Source organism: Cariama cristata, unplaced genomic scaffold, assembly GCF_000690535.1.
Source record: "Cariama cristata isolate BGI_N322 unplaced genomic scaffold, ASM69053v1 scaffold4438, whole genome shotgun sequence".
Lineage (NCBI taxonomy): Eukaryota > Metazoa > Chordata > Aves > Cariamiformes > Cariamidae > Cariama > Cariama cristata.
The window spans coordinates 1-18,786 of NW_009630489.1; the positions used below are offsets into that span (position 1 = coordinate 1).

Genomic DNA, 18,786 nt, shown 5'->3' on the forward strand with positions numbered 1-18,786 from the left:
CGAGGCGGCTCGGGAGAATGGAAACGGGTTCCCTCCCTCCGCCTCTGAGGGGCTTTTTTATTATTATTATTTGTAACGGTGACAACAGCAACCCCGACGACTTCCCCGTCCTCTTTCTTTCTCCGGTGTCCCGCCGCCGGAGGACGGCGGTGTCTGTGACCGGGCGTGGGGTGCCCCTGGGACCGGGCGAGCGGGTGGTCTGGGGTGCTGGACCCTCGATTTACCCGGTTTTAAATCCTTTGTTAGGTGCTTCGTCGATAATACGCTAGTGATAACAAATCTTGGGTGGTTGGTTTGTTTGTTTTTTTTTTTTTAATACAGTGCTGAATTTTGTTTGAAAAGGTGTTGTAAGTCACTGTCACTGGTCACAGCCTAACTTGGGTGCTAGCCACCCCATATTGGGGTGGCTTTGAAAATACAGCTTCAGGCTCTTATGACAAGTAGTTCAGTGTTCCAGCCAGATCCAGCTTTTGGGAGGATTACCTCTGCAAATGGTTTTGGATATACAAAAGTTTCTGTTCTTGTGAGTCATGGGCTGTCATTGTACTTTCTTCAGGGATTATTTTTACAGACAAGTCTTTGGCTGTCTGTCTGCCTGCCAGCTTTCATCTCTGGTGATAAAGGAAAGGGGAGTAATATTCTCGTTGTTTTAGCTGTTCCCCGTTCGGACTTCCTGGCCGCTGTGTATGGACTTCCCCTGACGCCGAGCTGCTACACCCTTTCCTTATTGTCACCCGTCAACAGTTTCGGTGTCTGCCAGTGCAGTTGCTCATAAATTTCACAAAACTGACAAAGTTCCAGGCGGATTTCCCTGCTTCTTGTAAGCCCTTGAACAGCAGCAGCAGTGAAAATTGACATAATACTGTCAATATAAGCTCAGACTTACAGAAATCATTTAGTAGCACCGGTTTAAGTAATTGATGATCACAATATGAATAATGCTTAACACAACCTATGCCAACTGGAGCTGCTTTAAATTTACTCCAGTGTTAGTGTAGGCAAATTCATTGTGAATTTGAGTTCAGCTGTTTTCTTGCTATCTTGGGCATTATTATCTTACGCTTCAGAGGTAATTGTGTCTGTGGTAGTGCAAGTGCAAGCCTGGTGACCTCCAGAGCAAGTACTTCTCTTGCCCTGTAGTGCAGAGGGAATGTCAATCCTATGTATTCTCTAAGAATTACATGAAACAAATCACAGCTGGTCTGAAATAAGGCGATAAATGGACTTCAGGCACTGAAGTCTCAAATTGCATTCCAAGAAAACCTCTATTCGATGAGCATCTAACTTTGAGTCCATCTTAGCTCATTACATATCTTCCTTCTTGACCTTGCTCTTCCCTAGGTTGATGCAGACCTGCCCAAACTCTTCTTGAGAAGCAGGTTTGGGTTGTAGTGTTTTGTTCCAAACGTGTACTGACAGGATCAGCTTAGAAAATACCATCACCAGTCTAGTACGGTATGAGGTTTGGTGGCTTCTTGTGTATTGTGTCTAGCTTCTTGAATTATGATCCCTGCCCCCTCCCGCATACATTTGAATAGCTTTAATTTGAAAGATACATAGTTTAGCTCTCCATCCTTAAACTAAGAATCATAGTGCTCTCATAGGAGATGGAGATGTGTGTTGGAAATTCCTTGTGCTGAAGACGACACTAAGTCCAGGTATTTTAACTTCCTTTGCATGTACTGTAGCCATTAGGGTATTATATGGGTGGTGCTGACAAGTTCTTTAAGACTGTGATCTCTGCCAAAATCAAGCCAATTATCTCTTATGAAAGAAAATAAGTGTATCTTGTCAGGGCAGGATTCTAGATGATGAATTTTAAGTGTGGGGTGTGTGTGTTTTGATTTTTTTTTTTTTTTTTTTTTTTCAAGCAAACATTGACACTTGAGTCTGGTTGCAGTGACTACTCTGAGCTGACCTTCCCAATAAGAAGTAGTATTGATTTTTTCATCCCTCTTCTGAAGTATCCTTCCACAGGCATTTTCTGGGCACTTGAGAGCTTGACACAAATTTCTGGTTTCTACTGTTAAGGCTCAGTGCCTGAAAACTAGGTCTTGCAGCCCGGAGCTGTAGGTTTTAGGCCCCTTGTTGGCTCTGACTCTAAATTTTGGGTCCTTTTTTTAATCTTTAGATATTCATGACTTGAAATGCAAGCAAGTTAGATAACAAGTAAGTTCTGTAAGTGCATGAGACATATAATTTTTTTTTTCTATCCTGGTGTTATGTACTTTAAGTCAATAGGAGTTTGTTTATGAATAGGGATAATATTTGTCAAATATAAGCACAAAAGCTCCTTAGTCCTACACCCTTTTAATTATTTCTGTACAGAAAAACTCTGGTAAAATCTGCATATACTCCACAATGTAGATTCTGTTAATAGAATAGCAAAAGACTTAGTTTTCTAACTATACCATAAACACCTTTTATGGCCCAGCTACACTCATATTTAACTGTTGTCTTTTTCTAGATCACTATACTTGCAATATCATTAAATTTAACTAGGATCAATATTAAGCATTTCAGTTAAGTGTGTTGATATATTTAAAGCTTTTTTTTTGTGTGTGTCTCTTCTTTTTAACAAGGCATGATTGTGGAAATACCTAAGGATGTCACGCTTAGATTTAGTTGGCGTTCTTGAGTTCTGTTTTTTGTTTTGATTGGAGAGCTTTAGCTTCCTGCCAGGAGATCTGTGGAACAGAGGTCAAGCAAGAAATTTTTTTTTTCATTTGCATGTACTGGGATCTAATCGTGGATACATTTTTAAAAAGTAATCAAATCTTTTCCACAATTGATATCTTTATTTAGCATCTGTTTAACTTTTATTTCCTGGACCCTCCCTCCCAGCCTGCCCTCAGCAGTCAAATTCTAGTGGTGCATGTTGGGGATGGAGTTATCTGGTGCTTACAGAGCTCTGCCATAAGGAACAATCTACAGACAGTTCAAGCTGTTGAATTTGGTGATAGTTAGAATGACTCTCTGCAGCTTTGAAATGTCGTTGGGTGTTTTGAGAGGCTTGTGTCTCTTCCCCCATGTGTACACTGTAAGCAACATTGAATTTTTTTTAATTTTGTTTTTATAAATAATAGAATTAACGTGATTTGAATTTTACTTATCTCTTTTCAGTATTCAAAGGTAATAATAGATTAGCATTGCTTCTTTCTTTTGTTAGCTACAGACAGACTGCTTCAAATGGTGGGTAGGAGCACTGATCTTGGAGCGCTGTAGAAGAATAATAATGAGTAGCATAGGTGCAGCGTGATAAGGGTTTCTCTGACTCCACTTGATAACTCTAAAGAATTTTTCGTTTAATATTTGGTAAATGTCAGCTTGCCTGTCTAGTGGAAATAGTGAACGTATAGAAGCGTGATATGTAAAAGATGGGAGAAGCTAAACTTGTTTGGGTCTGTCTTAATTCTTCCTGTTCTGATTACTTTGTAACTTTGGCATTTATATCAATTAAGATGGTGAGGAAAAACTTCAAAATAGAAGTTTTATGAGAACGGTCCTGTATTTCCATATCCTGAAACCATATAGCTGGGTTCTCAGAAAATGTAGTCCCTCCTGTCACCTATGTGAAGAGTCTGTGGAGATTGTACTCCCAACAATGGGCAGTTTGCTTCAAGCTAGAAAATACAATCATTGTACATCAATAATAATTAATAATAAGTATTGTACATGAATGTTCTTATATTTTTTTATCCATTAAAAGCTTTTAATTTGTGTCAAATTCATCTTTAAAAATACTGGTTTACTCCAGAAAGTCTCTAAGTGATCAAACAGGGATGTCATGCCCATCCGGTGTGCCGGTATGTGCAGCAGTAGTACTGACAGGGACTGTGCAGCTGAGTGTCAGTCTGTTCCCACCATTGACTTGGTTCATTGCGTTCTGGCCGCTTTTCATTGCCTTCAAATGTGGAAAATTAGAAATTAAAATGAAATTTATTGCATTCAGGTATTCAAGTTTAGAGACAAAAGTGAATGGTTATGGAGTAACTTAGTTTTAAGAAATCACTTTTACCAGCTCATAGGTATCAGGACTATGGAAGTCACCTTGGAACACAGGAAATCTCATTCTTTTTTTATTAATGCACATTTCTTAAATACTTTGACTTAATTAGCAGAGTTGTCAGTTTAAAGAAATTGATGCTCCATTGAAAATTCTGTAGTTCTTTCTTTGTAAAAGAAAGCAAGCCACATTGAAATTTCTTGTATTGCAATCCTGTTAATTACTTCTTCTATCTAGTAGGCTTTTTCTTGATGATGAAACTTCTGGTATGTATGACCTGTGTTAAATGAATAATCTATTGAACAATGGACACTTTAAAAGGTAAATAAGTGTTGTTAGATGAATTTATTTAACATAAAATGTTTCTTTATGATAATGGAGTAATTTAATTTCTTCACAGATAATGAAACTGCTGTCTATACACTAATGCCGATGGTTATGGCTGACCAGCACAGGTAAGAGCCTCTTTAAATTTCTTCTTTTTTTTTTTCTTTTTTTTTTTTTTTGTCAAGGTCCAAGAAACTAGCATGTTTGCTAGAGTTGTAACTGCTAGAGCACTCTCGGGAGTTCTGCTGCTGAATTGCTGAGATGTCTCCTGTAGCTGAAGTTAGTCACTGATTGTGTGCATCCCAGGATATTCTTGCCCAAGAAACCTGTTTTGTTTTATGCCGTAGACCAGAGCTGGGATTTGTTCTGTTGATGCGCATAGAGAAATTTATCCTAGAATAAGAACAAAAGCAGTGTTTTCTAACTGGATTGTAGCTCTGTGTATTTATTGATGACATAGAAGCTCATTAGATGTATTGGAAAGACATGGAATAAGAGTTGGACAATGATATGGATGCTTCTGGGATTCCTCAGATGAGCAGCTGTTTCCCTTATCCACTTGTCCTCAAAGTGGTTGGGCCCTGGGGTCTGTATAGTGCCAGCTGGGTGGTGCTGCCTTCCGATGAGTTTTGTAGGCGAACAGGTAGTAACTTACTGAAACTGTAACCTGTTTATCTAATCAGGATAAACATTTGTTCTGCTACATAATATCTTGTTGAGATTCTGTGCAAGGACTTTAAATTACGTGATCAGCTCATTACTGGAGTTTGAAATCACCAGTTCACTTGCAGTTTTGCCTGTTTTGAAATGTTTTATCTTTACTAATTCTTCAGGGCTTGAAGGGTCCTATTTTAAGTTTCTTATCCTATTGACATATCATGTGTTCTTCTGCTTCATCATGATGATTTCACATTATCAGTCTTCATTCCAAACTTTGCCTGTGTTTGGGAAAGCTGCTGATTTTCTGGTTAGGGTGTCTGTGTTGAGCTAAGGAGGAAAATGGGAATTTATAGTTTTTCAAACCAAAGCTATTAATATGCTTGTTTTCCATATTTGTAAAGAAGTGATTTGGCCATCTGGTCTAATTGTTACTAGTTTACGTTTGAAACAGTTGCCCAGTGTCACAGTTGATTTTTTTAAATGTTCAAATAAGAAGTGAAAAAGTACTGTTAATATGCAAATGAATGAAAGCTGTTGGATCTCTTCAAAAATCAGTTCGAGGGAAAAGAAATAGTGATCAAGTAAGAAATAGAGTGCTTGTGTACAACTTGCAGTACATACTTCGCTTGGATATTGTGAGCTATTTTTTAATTAAAATTATATTCCTGTTTGAAGGTCTGTCTCAGAGCTGCTATCAAATTCAAAATTTGATGTGAATTATGCATTTGGACGTGTGAAGAGAAGTTTGCTTCATATTGCAGCAAAGTAAGACTTACTTGAGTCCAGTCCAGAAGTTAACAATGAAAGTATTACCACAAATCTAAGGCACCAATGTAAGCTGGAAAACTCTGTAGTATCAGTTAACATTTTGCTTTTACACTTCCTTTTTGTATTTTGTTTGTTCTTTTAGCAATGTGCCCACCTCATTGTGAGGACAGGTTTTACACATGGTATCAAATCGCTTTCCAAATTTTGATGAAGGAAGTTTTGGTGGATACTTTTTTTCCTTTCTGTGGAATCTCAGTCTGTGAAGAAATGTAGCCGTTACCTGTATCCTGTATAGCTGGGTTGCTCTTGCCTCTGTAGGTTCAGAAAAACCTTGTCTGCGGATGCTGCTTGGTTTTGAAGTATTCTAAAACAGTGGGAAGCACTTGGGTGGACATTGGGAAGCAACTGTTCCGAAGTACTTCACGTGACTGTAACTGAAGGGAACATAACATGGCCACTGACTTCTAATAAACTTTTGTATCCTGGATTAAGGACTTAAGTGCAAATTTCAAATCTGTGATCTACATTATTTAATATTTGTGTAGCTCTTCAATGGGGATAAATCTGTATTGCCAAGAAACAGCCAAATTAACATAACCTTAATAGAAATGAGCCGGATAGTTTCCTGAAAGGCCATTTCAAAAACAAAACTTTAAACTAATGAATGAATGCTCTATATTTGGGTCCCATTTTAAATATCTTGAAAGTTCTTATATTTGAACTGTTAAAAAAAAAGGTAAAAATAAAAGGAATAGTAGTAGTAGTAGTAGTAGTATTGCATATAAATAGCAGATGTGTGGGCACAATGAAGGTAGAAGTTCCAGCTTTCTAAGCAGACTGTTTTAGAAATATCTGTTTCCTAAACATTCCATCTCAGAATTACATGCTGCTTATATAAAATTTACTTAAGAAAGTACTTAAAGAAAAAATGCAAGAAAATTTTTACCATACGTTTTAGAAGTATCTTTGAAAAGCTGTATTTATTGATCATAAAACCAAAGAAGTTGTGTTACACTTAGTTTCTGGATTCTCCTGTCTTGGCTAATTGTTGGATCATTAAGAGGTCATCGAGATGCTGTTTTTGCAACTTATTGTACAGCTAGTCTTCAGTTTCTTTGGGTTGTTGTGTAGCGGTTCTGTCATTGAGAAGACTAGTAACAATGGATAAGCTAGTCATGACGTATACAAAAATACTGTATGTTTATCCTCCTAATCAGCTCTTCCTCTTGAAGAGTTCAGGAGTAAGATAAACATATAATGCAAAGTTTCTGTGTTCTTGGTTACACAGATTATCCTGAAGAGCTGCTGTATTATCAAAAGTAAAAGCGAGTTACAGGTTCAAATCAAATAGCAAAGAAATATTTGTATGGCTTTTAGAATTTTTCTGATATTTCAACTTTTAAACGTAACTTTCAGACACTGAAGTGTAACAAAAAAAATTTATATTGGAATTACTATTTAATGGAAAATTCAGTCCTGTGAGTAGATTAAAGATGAGGGAACTGAGAGGAAATAGTAGCAAAACATGTTAAACAGTTTACATTTTAAAGAATTGGCAGTCTTAAAGATTCACTGTTGGATTTTAAAGTCACTAAAATCACATGGAAGGCTAGCATCTATTCATTAGTACAAGCTACGATCAGTCAGTTCTGCATTTAAGTGTTTTTTCTTTAGCTTTGAGTAACTTGAACTATGAAGGTGTAAAAATGGGTTTGTGTAAAGATTTTCTACTGAATGTAATCTGTGTATAGTATTGCTGTTGCCTTTATGTCAATACAGATTTGGTTTGTAAATATCCTTGTTACAGTCTTTCCCTTCCTTATTTTGTTCTTAGCTGTGGATCAGTTGAATGCCTTGTTCTATTACTAAAAAAAGGAGCAAATCCAAACTATCAGGACATCTCAGGATGCACACCTCTCCATTTAGCAGCAAGGAATGGGTAAGAAAGAGGTTTTAAAAACTCTTAAAATGGTTTTGTGCGTAATGCACTTGAGCTGATATGTTCTGTAATGTTTTTACATAGTTCAAACAAAATACTTCCGTTTTCCTTTTGAAAATAGGGATGACATGCTTACAGGGAACGTGGAGGTTAAAATCCATACTTTGAATATTCAGAACATAATTTTTTATATATAGGAAGTTATGTCTGAAATACCAATTTCAGTGCCAGTCATTTTAGTGTTTTCTGTTAAGCAGGAGCTTAATGATTGTTACAACAGTGATCGAACAAGGGATGCATTCACCTTCCAGATAACTACGTAAGAAAAAATTTCGAAGAGGATGCTGGAGGGTTTGGAAGGGTTCAGAGATTTCAGATTTTTCTTAGATAGTGTCTCCAAGGAAATTTTTACTGCAAGAAAAGGAATACAAAGCTCACCTGCACAATATTAGGAGAGGGAATAAAACAAACTAGTGAGCAAGCACCTTTTTAAGATCTTTTGAGGTCTTACTTCTTGAATTGTAGTATGTGGAAACACACAACTGATAATAGTAATGTTGTCTTTTTCTTTTTAGAGCATGTATTTGTTACAGTAACTGAATTGTATCACGGCTGGTACTTCAAATGAGGAGGAGGTAGTGTTTAGTGGCTTTTAGGTATGTGGGAGGAGTATTTGTAGGAGAATGGAGAAAGAAGCAGCCAAGTGGTACATGATGAAATGCACAAATACACACAGGACACAGTTATTATACATGGAAAGGAGACATGAGAAAGGTGTGAGAGGTACCAAAGAAAAAGGAGAAGTAAGAATAAACTCTTAAGAGTAAAGCACCTAGAGCATTAGAGAGTGTTAAAAGACCAAACAAAACATGAAGTAAGAAGAACACCCCTACTTTCATTAAGGCAGTTGTTGTACTTGCCAAAGATTTACATAGAGTTACCATGGGTGTCTCATTAAAGAATGATTTAGTGGTGTACTGCAGATGTGTTCACTGAAGTGTACAGACGATGATGAACTTAATGGACTTCCATTAGCTGAACTCTAGCTTCTTGTCTTGAGAATGTAGTTCATACTGAGCTGAAGCTGTTAGGGTGGTGGTGAAGTACTTCTATACTTTCCACAAAAACATTCAGCTACACAGCTATGTTTTTAGCCCTGTGGTGTCGTAGGCTACACTTGCACTCTATGAGTCTCTGGTGCTACTGATGATCACTTCTCTCTTCCACGTGCTCTATACCGTACTCCTTATAAAGTAAAACTACCTGCTATGGTCTGTAGAACGATGAATTAGAGCGAGTGGAGCTCTAAGAAAATATTTGGTCTTTGTAAATGATTTCCACTGGCTGGGTTTTAATGTATTCTTTTGTTTATAGCCAGAAGAAATGTATGAGCAAGCTACTGGAATACAGTGCAGATGTCAATATTTGTAATAATGAAGGCTTGACTGCAGTAAGTGTTATTGATTATCATGATGCTCTTAAAATGAAGAATTTGAAGATGCTAATTTCTTAAGCTTCTGCTGTCTTACATGTAAATAAATAGAACTGCTGTGTGTCCGGTGCCCTTAAGAATCACAACATATGATCAAAGTACCTAAGCATATGGTAGTATTGTTCAAAGCTTCTCTTTGTGATAAATGTTGACAATAGTACAATCAGGTTTAAAATCATATTTATGAAATGCTTATTGCTAAAGGAAACATATGTATCATCATTTTGTTCTTAGATTCATTGGTTGGCCGTCAATGGACGAACAGAATTGCTTCATGATCTTGTCCAGCATGTCAGTAATGTAGATGTTGAAGATGCAATGGGACAGACAGCCCTTCATGTAGCTTGTCAAAACGGACACAAGACAGTAAGTTTCTGAATCTTGTTAACACATTGGATTTGTGAAGAATTGGGTAATGCCTCAATGTTGTTGTGCGTTGTGTTTTCATAAACTTCAGGCTAGTCATGCACTTGATAATGGTTACAAGTGTGACGATCTCTATTGTTTGTCTTAGTATTGACTACATAACAGCTTATTTGTTCTTGTGGGCATGATTGATCTCAGTGTTTATGGGAGTTTAAGTGACTTACTGTATACTATTCAGCTGTTCTGTAGTACTATTATTGTCTTGTTAATTGCAGGTTTTGATGTAACATTAAACATTTGAAAATGTTCTTCCTTACTTTTTAGGATGTGTTTGATTCATAATTGTACCAAGTATTATGTGCTTTTGAAATCTGAAATGATCTTAATTTAATGTGAATAAAAAATGAATACAGAGTTGGGTCAGTTAGATATCTAACATTAGAAAGAAACAAATTCACATAGACTCTTCTTTTATTGATCTCTGTGAATAATTTTTAGGCCTGCCCTTGCATTAGGGCTGGCTATTTACTCTCAGAGTACAGGTCTGGATGCTTTAGTTGAACTGCATTACAGCCATGTAGAGTTATACAGTCTCTGGGACTATTTACTGTTCAAAAAAAATTGTCTTTCTACCCAGATCCCTTCTGTTGTCATTGTCAGAGCTCAACTTTGGAAGACCAAATTCTGAGAATATGTTATCTATAGACTTATCTACTTTATGTGCCTGGAATATAACAAGAGTTTTTTGAGAGTCTGCTTAATGCTTTCATAGTTTAGAATTTGCTTACTTATTTCTTCTATTCTAGTGTGCGTTTAAAACTTCACCTTGTGACGAGGCTGTTTATGGCTGTCAGTAGCTTGAGGTTTACTTCTCTAAAAAGTGTCATTTTCCTTTTTAAACGGCCTGTAGTTCCAGGGGTCTTTGGGATTAGCTGAAGTTCAATAAAAGGCATTGTTTTTAAAATGGGAAGTTCAAAGGAAGCTTTATGAGCTCTGACAGCCACAATTTTCCACATAGTGTTTAGGAATTTTGGTTTTGAGATTCATTATTGAAAATTAAATCCTTCAGTGTAATTAAACATGCATGATGCTAAATGGTTGCAAGCCAATAGACTTTTCTGTTGCTCTTTTTCTAATGCTGGTATTTTCTTCTGTTCTAGACGGTGCAGTGTTTGCTAGACAGCGGTGCAGATATAAACAGGCCGAACGTGTCAGGGGCAACTCCGCTCTATTTTGCTTGCAGGTTATATATTCTTAACTTTTGAAAACTGTGCTAAAACTTAAATGAATCTCACCCTGCCACCTCCTTCTGCAATAACAATGATTGGAAAGCACAAAAGTTAGGAAACATAAAAGCTGAGTGGTATTCAGTCATGTTTCATGTTTGAATGTGGTTTGGTGTCTCATTGTCTCATCTAAATACTTCTCTTAGTACTGCAGGCTTATGTATCTCTTTGTAACAGACATGTTAAACACATAGCCATGCATGTTCTAGCATGAGTCATAAATCAATGACTGCTAAACTTTTGTGAAAAAATGAGATCTATCAACTTAGATTATTTTGAATAAACTAAAAATGCAACCTTTTATAAGGCAAATTTGACTATTTTTTAATGTACATTATGGTATTACAGTGTACATGAAATGTGCATACACGCCTTAAAGTTACAATGTCGAATTGAAATTATGTTGTTGCTTTGATCAGTTCTATTTTCTTCACAGTTTAGTTTTATTTCAAAACTAATCACTATGATAAATGACTTTTTGTTTTAATTGGAGCATCTCTGCTATTTCGTAGAACATTTACAATTTTCTAATCCCTGTGCTTTGGTTACAGGTTAAATAGTTCACCTCTGATTAAATGTTAATATAAACAAAAGGGGAAATGGACTGACCTGGTGGCCTGCCAAGAGTTATGTTGTGGGAACCCTGGTCTCTGGAGCTAGTGTGTGCTGACTCTTGGCAGTTGAGAAGAAGGGAAGTGGAGAATAAATAGCTGCTAGCTAATTGAATGCCTTGGTGCTTGATTTAGGGATTGGTATTGGCATCCACTTTAGAAGAAGCAAGCAACTTGCCTCGGCTTGGAGGTTTTCTGTGAGAAGGGAATGTGTTGCAAGTACAGTGGTGATGTTCTTTTAGAAATTAACACTCAGAGCAGCTGGCAGGGTAGAATGAACAGGGTGCGTAGCAGAAGTCAGCATCTCCTTGTCAGAAGTGCCAGCTGCTGGTGCTGCTGCCTGGGAAGAAAGGTTACAGGTCCTTGGTGACTGGGAGGGCAGGATGTAGCAGCAGTGGCCGGTGATGGCTGGAGAAAGGATATTGGTGCTCAAAGTCTGACTCTGAAACCCCTGTTTTTTTCGAGGTGTTGGGCTGTGTGCTTAGTTTAGAGAATTACAGTGAAGAGGTACTTCAAGTAGGTCATTAGTCTAGCTCCTTTCTGAGATCTGGTAGCTGACTGAATGTTAGTTTGCATTGGGGCAAAGTCAGGTACATTAAATTAGCCTGTTGATTTCCTGAGCTGGAAGGACATGAATGAGGAAAACTCAGCTGGAAACTATTGAGACACCAGTGAAGCTACCTCTTGCCCCTCAGCTATTAATTGTCACTTTTTCCTGTGCCCTTCCTGAACTGTTAGTGCAGGCAGCCTTGGGGTGTTCCAGGACAGCAAATGCTCATAAATGTTTGTGTAAAGGGCACGCTGCAAACTAGCTCGTGATTTAAAACTTCATGGAAAAACTTGTATCTGTAACCTTAGTTGCTCTGTCTTTTGTAGCACTCTTTCATTTCACCCTTTGGATATTACGTTTGTCAGTATGTGCACTAAGTATTGTTGAAGGCAATAGTCAAGTAGTCTTTCAATGTGTTTTAATGAAGTCAACATCTAATCATAATTGGTACCCAATTTCCCATTTTCTTCAGAAGAAAGAGTTTTTGAAATTGTATGCTCTAGGTGTTGAGGGATATGAATAATCTTTGGTCTTATTTTTTTCTAGGCAATGATAGCATGTTGGAATAGTTTTTTGTGAATATTCTTAACGCAAGGAAACATAAGTGTCCTATACAGCCTATAAATGGATAAGTAAGACACTGAAATAAACTCTGAATGGAAAAGTAAAACTCATCAGTCTTCAAATTTAAAAACTGGACAAAACATTTGTGTGTATTCTTTAAAAGAAGTTAGAGCCAAGAGTGATGTATCGGACTCTTGTGCCAAAAAAAGATGTTTTATCAATAAAAAAAAACTTACTAATGTATTACTGACAGTTAAAGTACAATTAGATTATTTCTTTCCCCAAATCTGGTAGGAGTGAGCAAAGAACTCAGTGAAGAAAATTTTCTCTGTGAATTAAATTAGGGTGTGAATTGAGAAAGAGCTCTTTTATTGCAGGAAATGCAGCTCATACGTATTTATGAGGCTAGGCTAAGATGAATCATTTCTGAATGATAAATGTGACTCTGGCTTTGATAAATGGGCCGTACTTAATTTTGCACTGTGCTGCTGCAGTGACCTTGAAAGGTAGCAGAAGAATATAAGTTGCGTTACCTTACATCCTGTGTTTCTGCTTAGTTTTGTACTGTAACTATTTGTTTTCACCTAGCTTATGTTGGTTTGGTTTGTTAGATGCAATAAAGTCAGATTTATCACTCATAGTAAAGCATAAGTACTATATTAACTCTTTCTTCTCTTCTTTTGAATAGCCATGGTCAGAGAGACACTGCACAAATTCTTTTGATGAGAGGAGCCAAATATTTACCAGACAAAAATGGTATTACTCCACTGGATCTCTGTGTACAGGTATTGAGTTAGCAACACTCTTTTACTGCGAACTTCTGTCACTACAATATCACCTGATCAGTGTTATCTTTTTGATTTTTAAGACCTATGAAAGATGGTAGTCCTTTGGTGAAACAGAAACGCAAAAAATAATTTTTGTTTTTGTAATTAAATTGATCCTACAGGCAGGTTTCCCATTTGTACCCTTTGCAAAACTCTTTAACATCTTTAAAGACTTTGCAAGATTGGAGCTCATGAGAAATAAGGAGTTTGCAGAACTCTGACTAGAAAGTTTGGGAATCCTTGGTATAACGGTAATAGACTTTATTTAGGTGCTTAACTATTAACAAGTAAGAGGTAAAACAAAAAACATGCAGAAAGGAGTGAATTTTTACCTCAGCTGATAGATTTTCTTTTCTCTTGAAGAGATATTACTAATAAAACCAGAACTTACATGGTGCTGAGACTATTACTTTTCAAAGGTATTCCAAATACTGTATCTGGATAAGGAACAAAATTCTTAAGCATTTTTGACTACTGTGCAAAGCGCAGTCTTTCTTGTTTGATACCAAATATTCTTTGTACTGCTTGCTAGGGTGTGTTTTCTTGATTTGTGAGCACTTATGTTTTTCTGTAGGATCAAGTTAAGGTCAGTGTGTAAATTACATGTAATGAATGACTGGAAGCTTTTGACCCTTTGCTAATAATCAGCAGACTAGAAAACTGTGAACTGGAGGCTAAAAAAAAAATGTCACTACACTTAGTGGATGTCACATTACGATGGTACATGTCATTAGTTTGGCAGGATAAAGTTGAAATGTTCAAATCTTTTGCTGTACTAGCAGATTATTTTAATCTCAAGTTATTTAATTTCTGAAGATTCCTCAAGTGCCTAAGACCTGCAGTTGAAGTAGCTGTGTGTATGTGGTAGTCTGCTGTCTCCAGTAGCTGTGGGATATTTTTGGAATGTTTTAAATCTTAAAAATTTATTTCATAGACTATCTGTGGAAGGTCTTGATCAGGTTAGGTTACTTATAGCATTTCTTCTCGGATATAAGAAATCCTAATAAATCTTCAGCTCCGGTTGCTCAGAAGTGCCAGATTACTATACTGTCTCGCTACTGATGCAATTGTGAAGCTCAGCGTTAGGGTTTTTTTTTTCTATGTTATGGGAAAATAACTTACCATTACCATAAAACCACATGAAGTCTGGTCAATTTTGAGTACCTGTAAGACAGTATACCAGTGTGTACTTAGTGGTACTGTTCTTAGTTTTTATGATTAGTGTTTCTAATGTCTACTTCAGTCTCTAGTTTTACAATCCCTAGGGCACCACTTTATACATCAAAATTCTGTCAACTGTTTTTAGGTGTGAGTAGTGACACCTGGTGTTTGCTCTTTTGTAGTGATGATCTTGCTGTGTTCAAGATCGTCTAGTTTACAAGCTCATAATACTAAGTAAAGGAGAAAACAAAATACCGTCTTCCTTTTACATCATGGGTTTTATTCTTTGCTTACAGGTTTGCTTTTCAGAGTAGATACATATTTTTAGAAGATGGAAATTATAGATTTTGTATGCTTCTTGCCAGCATGGTATTACCTTGATAAGCTGACTTTCATTAATTCTTGCAGATTGTGGGTGGTTTTAGTTTTAATACTTAATTTCTTGGCACCAGGAACAATTAAATGAATCTGTTATCACTGAAGTGAGTTATAAACTGTCATGCAAAGAGAAGGAGCCTCTGGAGTTGCAGCATTTAATATATTACATGGTCATCTTTCCAGTGTGGACTTTGATGTGTTATGTGCCTGCTTAAAAACACAAGTGTGTTAAATAAGAGTTGATACAAATAAACCACAAATTAAAGTTCTGTTCTTTCCAGAAAACCATTTTCCTCAGAAGGCTGTGAAGTTAGTCTGAGCTGTGGATCTAAGGCACAAGTAGAATCATACTTGTGTATTTATTTTAAAGTTAAATAACCCTTTCATGGGTTTATCCTATTTCTTCCTTTAACAAGTCAGATTTGTGCCTTATGAACCTTTAGGAAAATACTAGTTTTGAAGGGTTAGATTCTGGATGCAGTTAGGTAGATGTGTGTCATCCATCAGCAACGGGAAGAGAAGCTAAATATTGCACTGGTTTTAGTCTCTGGTAAACTGTTAGGTGAAGTATTGTTCAAATGTAACTTTGGCTTTCTAAGTAAGAAAGTGTTTCAAAAAACAGAAGAAAGGGAGTGGGTATATGTGAGCTGATATACTGAAAGAATTTGATTCCATCTTCTCCCAAAAATTTTGTGATATTGAACTTTGAAACATTACTGAATTTCAGTTTATTTTAGGGTTAGATTTCTCCATTCAGCTTTTAAAAAAAAAAAAAAAGTAAAAAATTGTAATCCTCAGTAGGTTTTAATGCCTTTAATAGTATAAACCTCAATTCTAATGTTTCTTTTAATTAAAATCATTTTTGAACTATTACTTTTTAGGGTGGTTATGGAGAGACTTGTGAAGTCTTAATACAATACCATCCTCGACTTTTCCAGACAATAATTCAAATGACGCAGAATGAAGATCTACGGGAAAACATGGTAACACAGTTTTATGTGTTTTATAGTTACCAGTCTGTCTGTGGAGATCTGGTTGCTTAATGCGAGTGTCCTGATTAGAAGACACTACCAGCTGTTGACTGTCAATGCCACAGTAGTTGACCACTATGTATTTTTCTTTCCCCCATAGAAAATGTGCAGTCTTCAGATAGCTTTAAACACAAGAATTCAGGATTAAATGTAGGATCTATTTTAGTTTAGTGTTCTCTCTCTGCTTATTTGGCAAAGTGATCTAGATAGTGTAAGAATTGAAAGAGTGGACTTGTTGCAAGCTTCAATACAACGGTGCTGGTAGAGCGTTTTATATATACAATTACTTTCTGTAATGGGGCCTATTTTCTTTTATTTAGTGGTTATCTGCAGATATCCATTCTAGAATGTGTCTCGAGGCTTGAATAATCTAGAATGAACTTGAACATTCAGAGTATGAGCACTCATCTGTATGAAGTAGCCGTGTACAATTAGAGTGTAAAAGATTGCAGCTGCAATTTCATTTGGTTATTATTGCTGTAGATGAAACTACTCTGTTCTTTTTTCAGTGGTTCTTCTATACCTTGTTTCTTTTATTATTGTGGGGTAGTGCAGTCTAAAGAAAAGAAAAAGCAAGGAAAAGCATTTTTCTTTCTTAATTGTTTAGGGGGAAGGAAGCATGGGCTGCTTTTTTCCCCTTCCAAATCTAGCTAGCTGTGGATTTTTAATGTATTATTTGCTTGAAAATAACTGCAAACAATTTTACAGGCTGTAAATTAAAAAAAAAAAAAGAATAGATTTAGTAAGGCTTTGACTGCTACTTCACTCAACTTGGTTTGCTAGATTTTTGAAGTTTTTATTATTATTTGTAATCCCATTACTTCTACTACAAGACTGAGGATTTGTAAGTCTATATAGAAACAGTGTTTACATTTCTGAGGCAGTTTTACAAAGGAAAATTGACAGAGAGGTGAGAATTCTCGAAAGTGCGTGTTAGAAGCATGGAGGGATGGTGTAGATTATTTCAAATAAAAGAGAAAGTTAAAGAATTAAAACCATGGAACAAAAAAGACTTTCTACAGAAAGGTAAATGATGAAGCATGTTATGGTATATTGTAGAAGTGAAGACAGTAAGTGAGAAAAACGAATGTTTCATCTGTCTGAGTAATGGTGCAAAACCAAGATCTGAATGAGAGAGCGTGCAAAATATATTAGATAATACATGGTTCAGTTATGATTCATCACCAAAATGGAAGCATATTTTAAGTGTGGGTTTCTATGGCCAAGTCTGAACTGTTCTGCCCAAAGCCTTGGTAATGATCAATTCATATTACCCGAAAGTGATGACATGAAGAGACAGGATGTACGTTAGAAGTCAGGACTGACATTTTAAATGTTCTTGACAAACTGGAAAAATTATCGACAGACTGCAGGGCGAAAGATATGGCCTTAGCCATTTGTAGCTAGAGATTCAACTGAACATTGTGAAAAACTTTCACATACTCAAGGACAGTGTGAAGTGTTAGAAGAGATGAGTTAGTGAAGCTGCAGGGCTTCCAGAGTAGAAGAAGTCTGAAAACCAGGCAGGGAAATTGGGAAAGCCAGTTTGGATCAGAGATACAAGCGCTCCTGCCTTGGGGCAGAGTGTTGGACTAGATCACCTTTATGAGATTCCTTTTCATTCCACCTTTCTACAGGAGAAGGTAAGAAGGATTATTGAGCTTTTTGAAAGTGAGAGTAAAGGGAGTAAATGAAGATACAATAGGAATGGATGAAGAGCAGTGCCACTAAAGAGTTAGTTTATTTGCAAAAAAAAGTCTAGGCTAGAGAAAAGTGTAGAACAAAGGAGTTGAAGACAGGGCAGTGTCTGGGTGTTCGCAACATGTAGTCTCAGTGAGCCAAGTGATGGTATTGGCAAGAAAAAGGACAATTCTGAGAAGAGAGTAATCGTAACAATAATTGATTAGAAGGGTATGACTTCTTATCCCAGGAAGGACGTTCAGAACCTTGAGCAAAAATGAAGGTAGTGAGAGCAAACTGTAGGATCCAAGATTCACTTATACTAGTCATAAACTAACTGAGGAGTGAACTGGGGAGTCAAGTAAATTATGAGTTATGAAACTCAAAATATGGTCTTACACTTTCAACTTCTGAAAGCTATTCCTCTAGTTTTTTAAGATGAAAATCAGTTGCTCTTATGAATTACATAAGATACACGGTTAAGCATTCATAGCATTCTGTAATATTATGTATCCTGTAGTACCTACATTAACATTAGAATGTATACCTGTTTAGTAATCTTTGTAAATTGTAATGTAACATTAACTGAGGTTAGATTAGATGTTGGGCACTATAGATGTACATTACTATCGCTAGGTATTAATACTTGGGTGATAATGTTCTAAATTGAATGTTGATCTGACGCTACGTGACACTATGCAATTTCTTTCTTTTAATGTATCAGTTGCGGCAAGTTCTGGAACACTTGTCTCAGCAGAGTGAAAGCCAGTATCTTAAAATCCTAACAAGTCTTGCTGAAGTTGCTACAACAAATGGTCACAAACTGCTTAGGTAAGTGTGAGAGGATCGTAAGTAGGTTGCTAAGCTACCTGTTAGTTAATACCACTTAGTAGTTTTAATAAACAAAACTGTCTGTTGCTGGGCACATACTGGAGTAGATGGATCTCAAATCTGATTCTGTGTGACAGTGCGTGTTTAGACCACTGTCTTCACAAGGACTTCAGGAGAGAAAGTTGATGTCCTTGTATAGCTGCTGGTGCCTAACTGAAGTTGCAGAGAACTGTATTTTTTGTTTGGCTATGTCAGCTCTAGGAAGGGAAACTTTTTAGCCAACTGTTGATCATTCCTCCCTGCCCCCCC

The 18,786-nt window shown here is 36.6% G+C and overlaps 1 protein-coding gene across 1 annotated transcript in view; it reads left to right on the forward strand.

Moving 5' to 3' along the window:
- Positions 1–4,412: 4,412 nt before the first annotated feature.
- HACE1 (HECT domain and ankyrin repeat containing E3 ubiquitin protein ligase 1) overlaps positions 4,413–18,786 on the forward strand; it is a 49,814-nt gene continuing 35,440 nt past the window's right edge. The window contains exons 1-9 of the mRNA XM_009705547.1: positions 4,413–4,461; positions 5,669–5,758; positions 7,596–7,700; positions 9,075–9,150; positions 9,427–9,558; positions 10,719–10,801; positions 13,258–13,354; positions 15,817–15,918; positions 18,371–18,477. Coding sequence (XP_009703849.1) covers positions 4,433–4,461; positions 5,669–5,758; positions 7,596–7,700; positions 9,075–9,150; positions 9,427–9,558; positions 10,719–10,801; positions 13,258–13,354; positions 15,817–15,918; positions 18,371–18,477 — 821 coding nt within the window. The 5' untranslated portion in view covers positions 4,413–4,432. The remainder of the gene's footprint in view (positions 4,462–5,668; positions 5,759–7,595; positions 7,701–9,074; positions 9,151–9,426; positions 9,559–10,718; positions 10,802–13,257; positions 13,355–15,816; positions 15,919–18,370; positions 18,478–18,786) is intronic.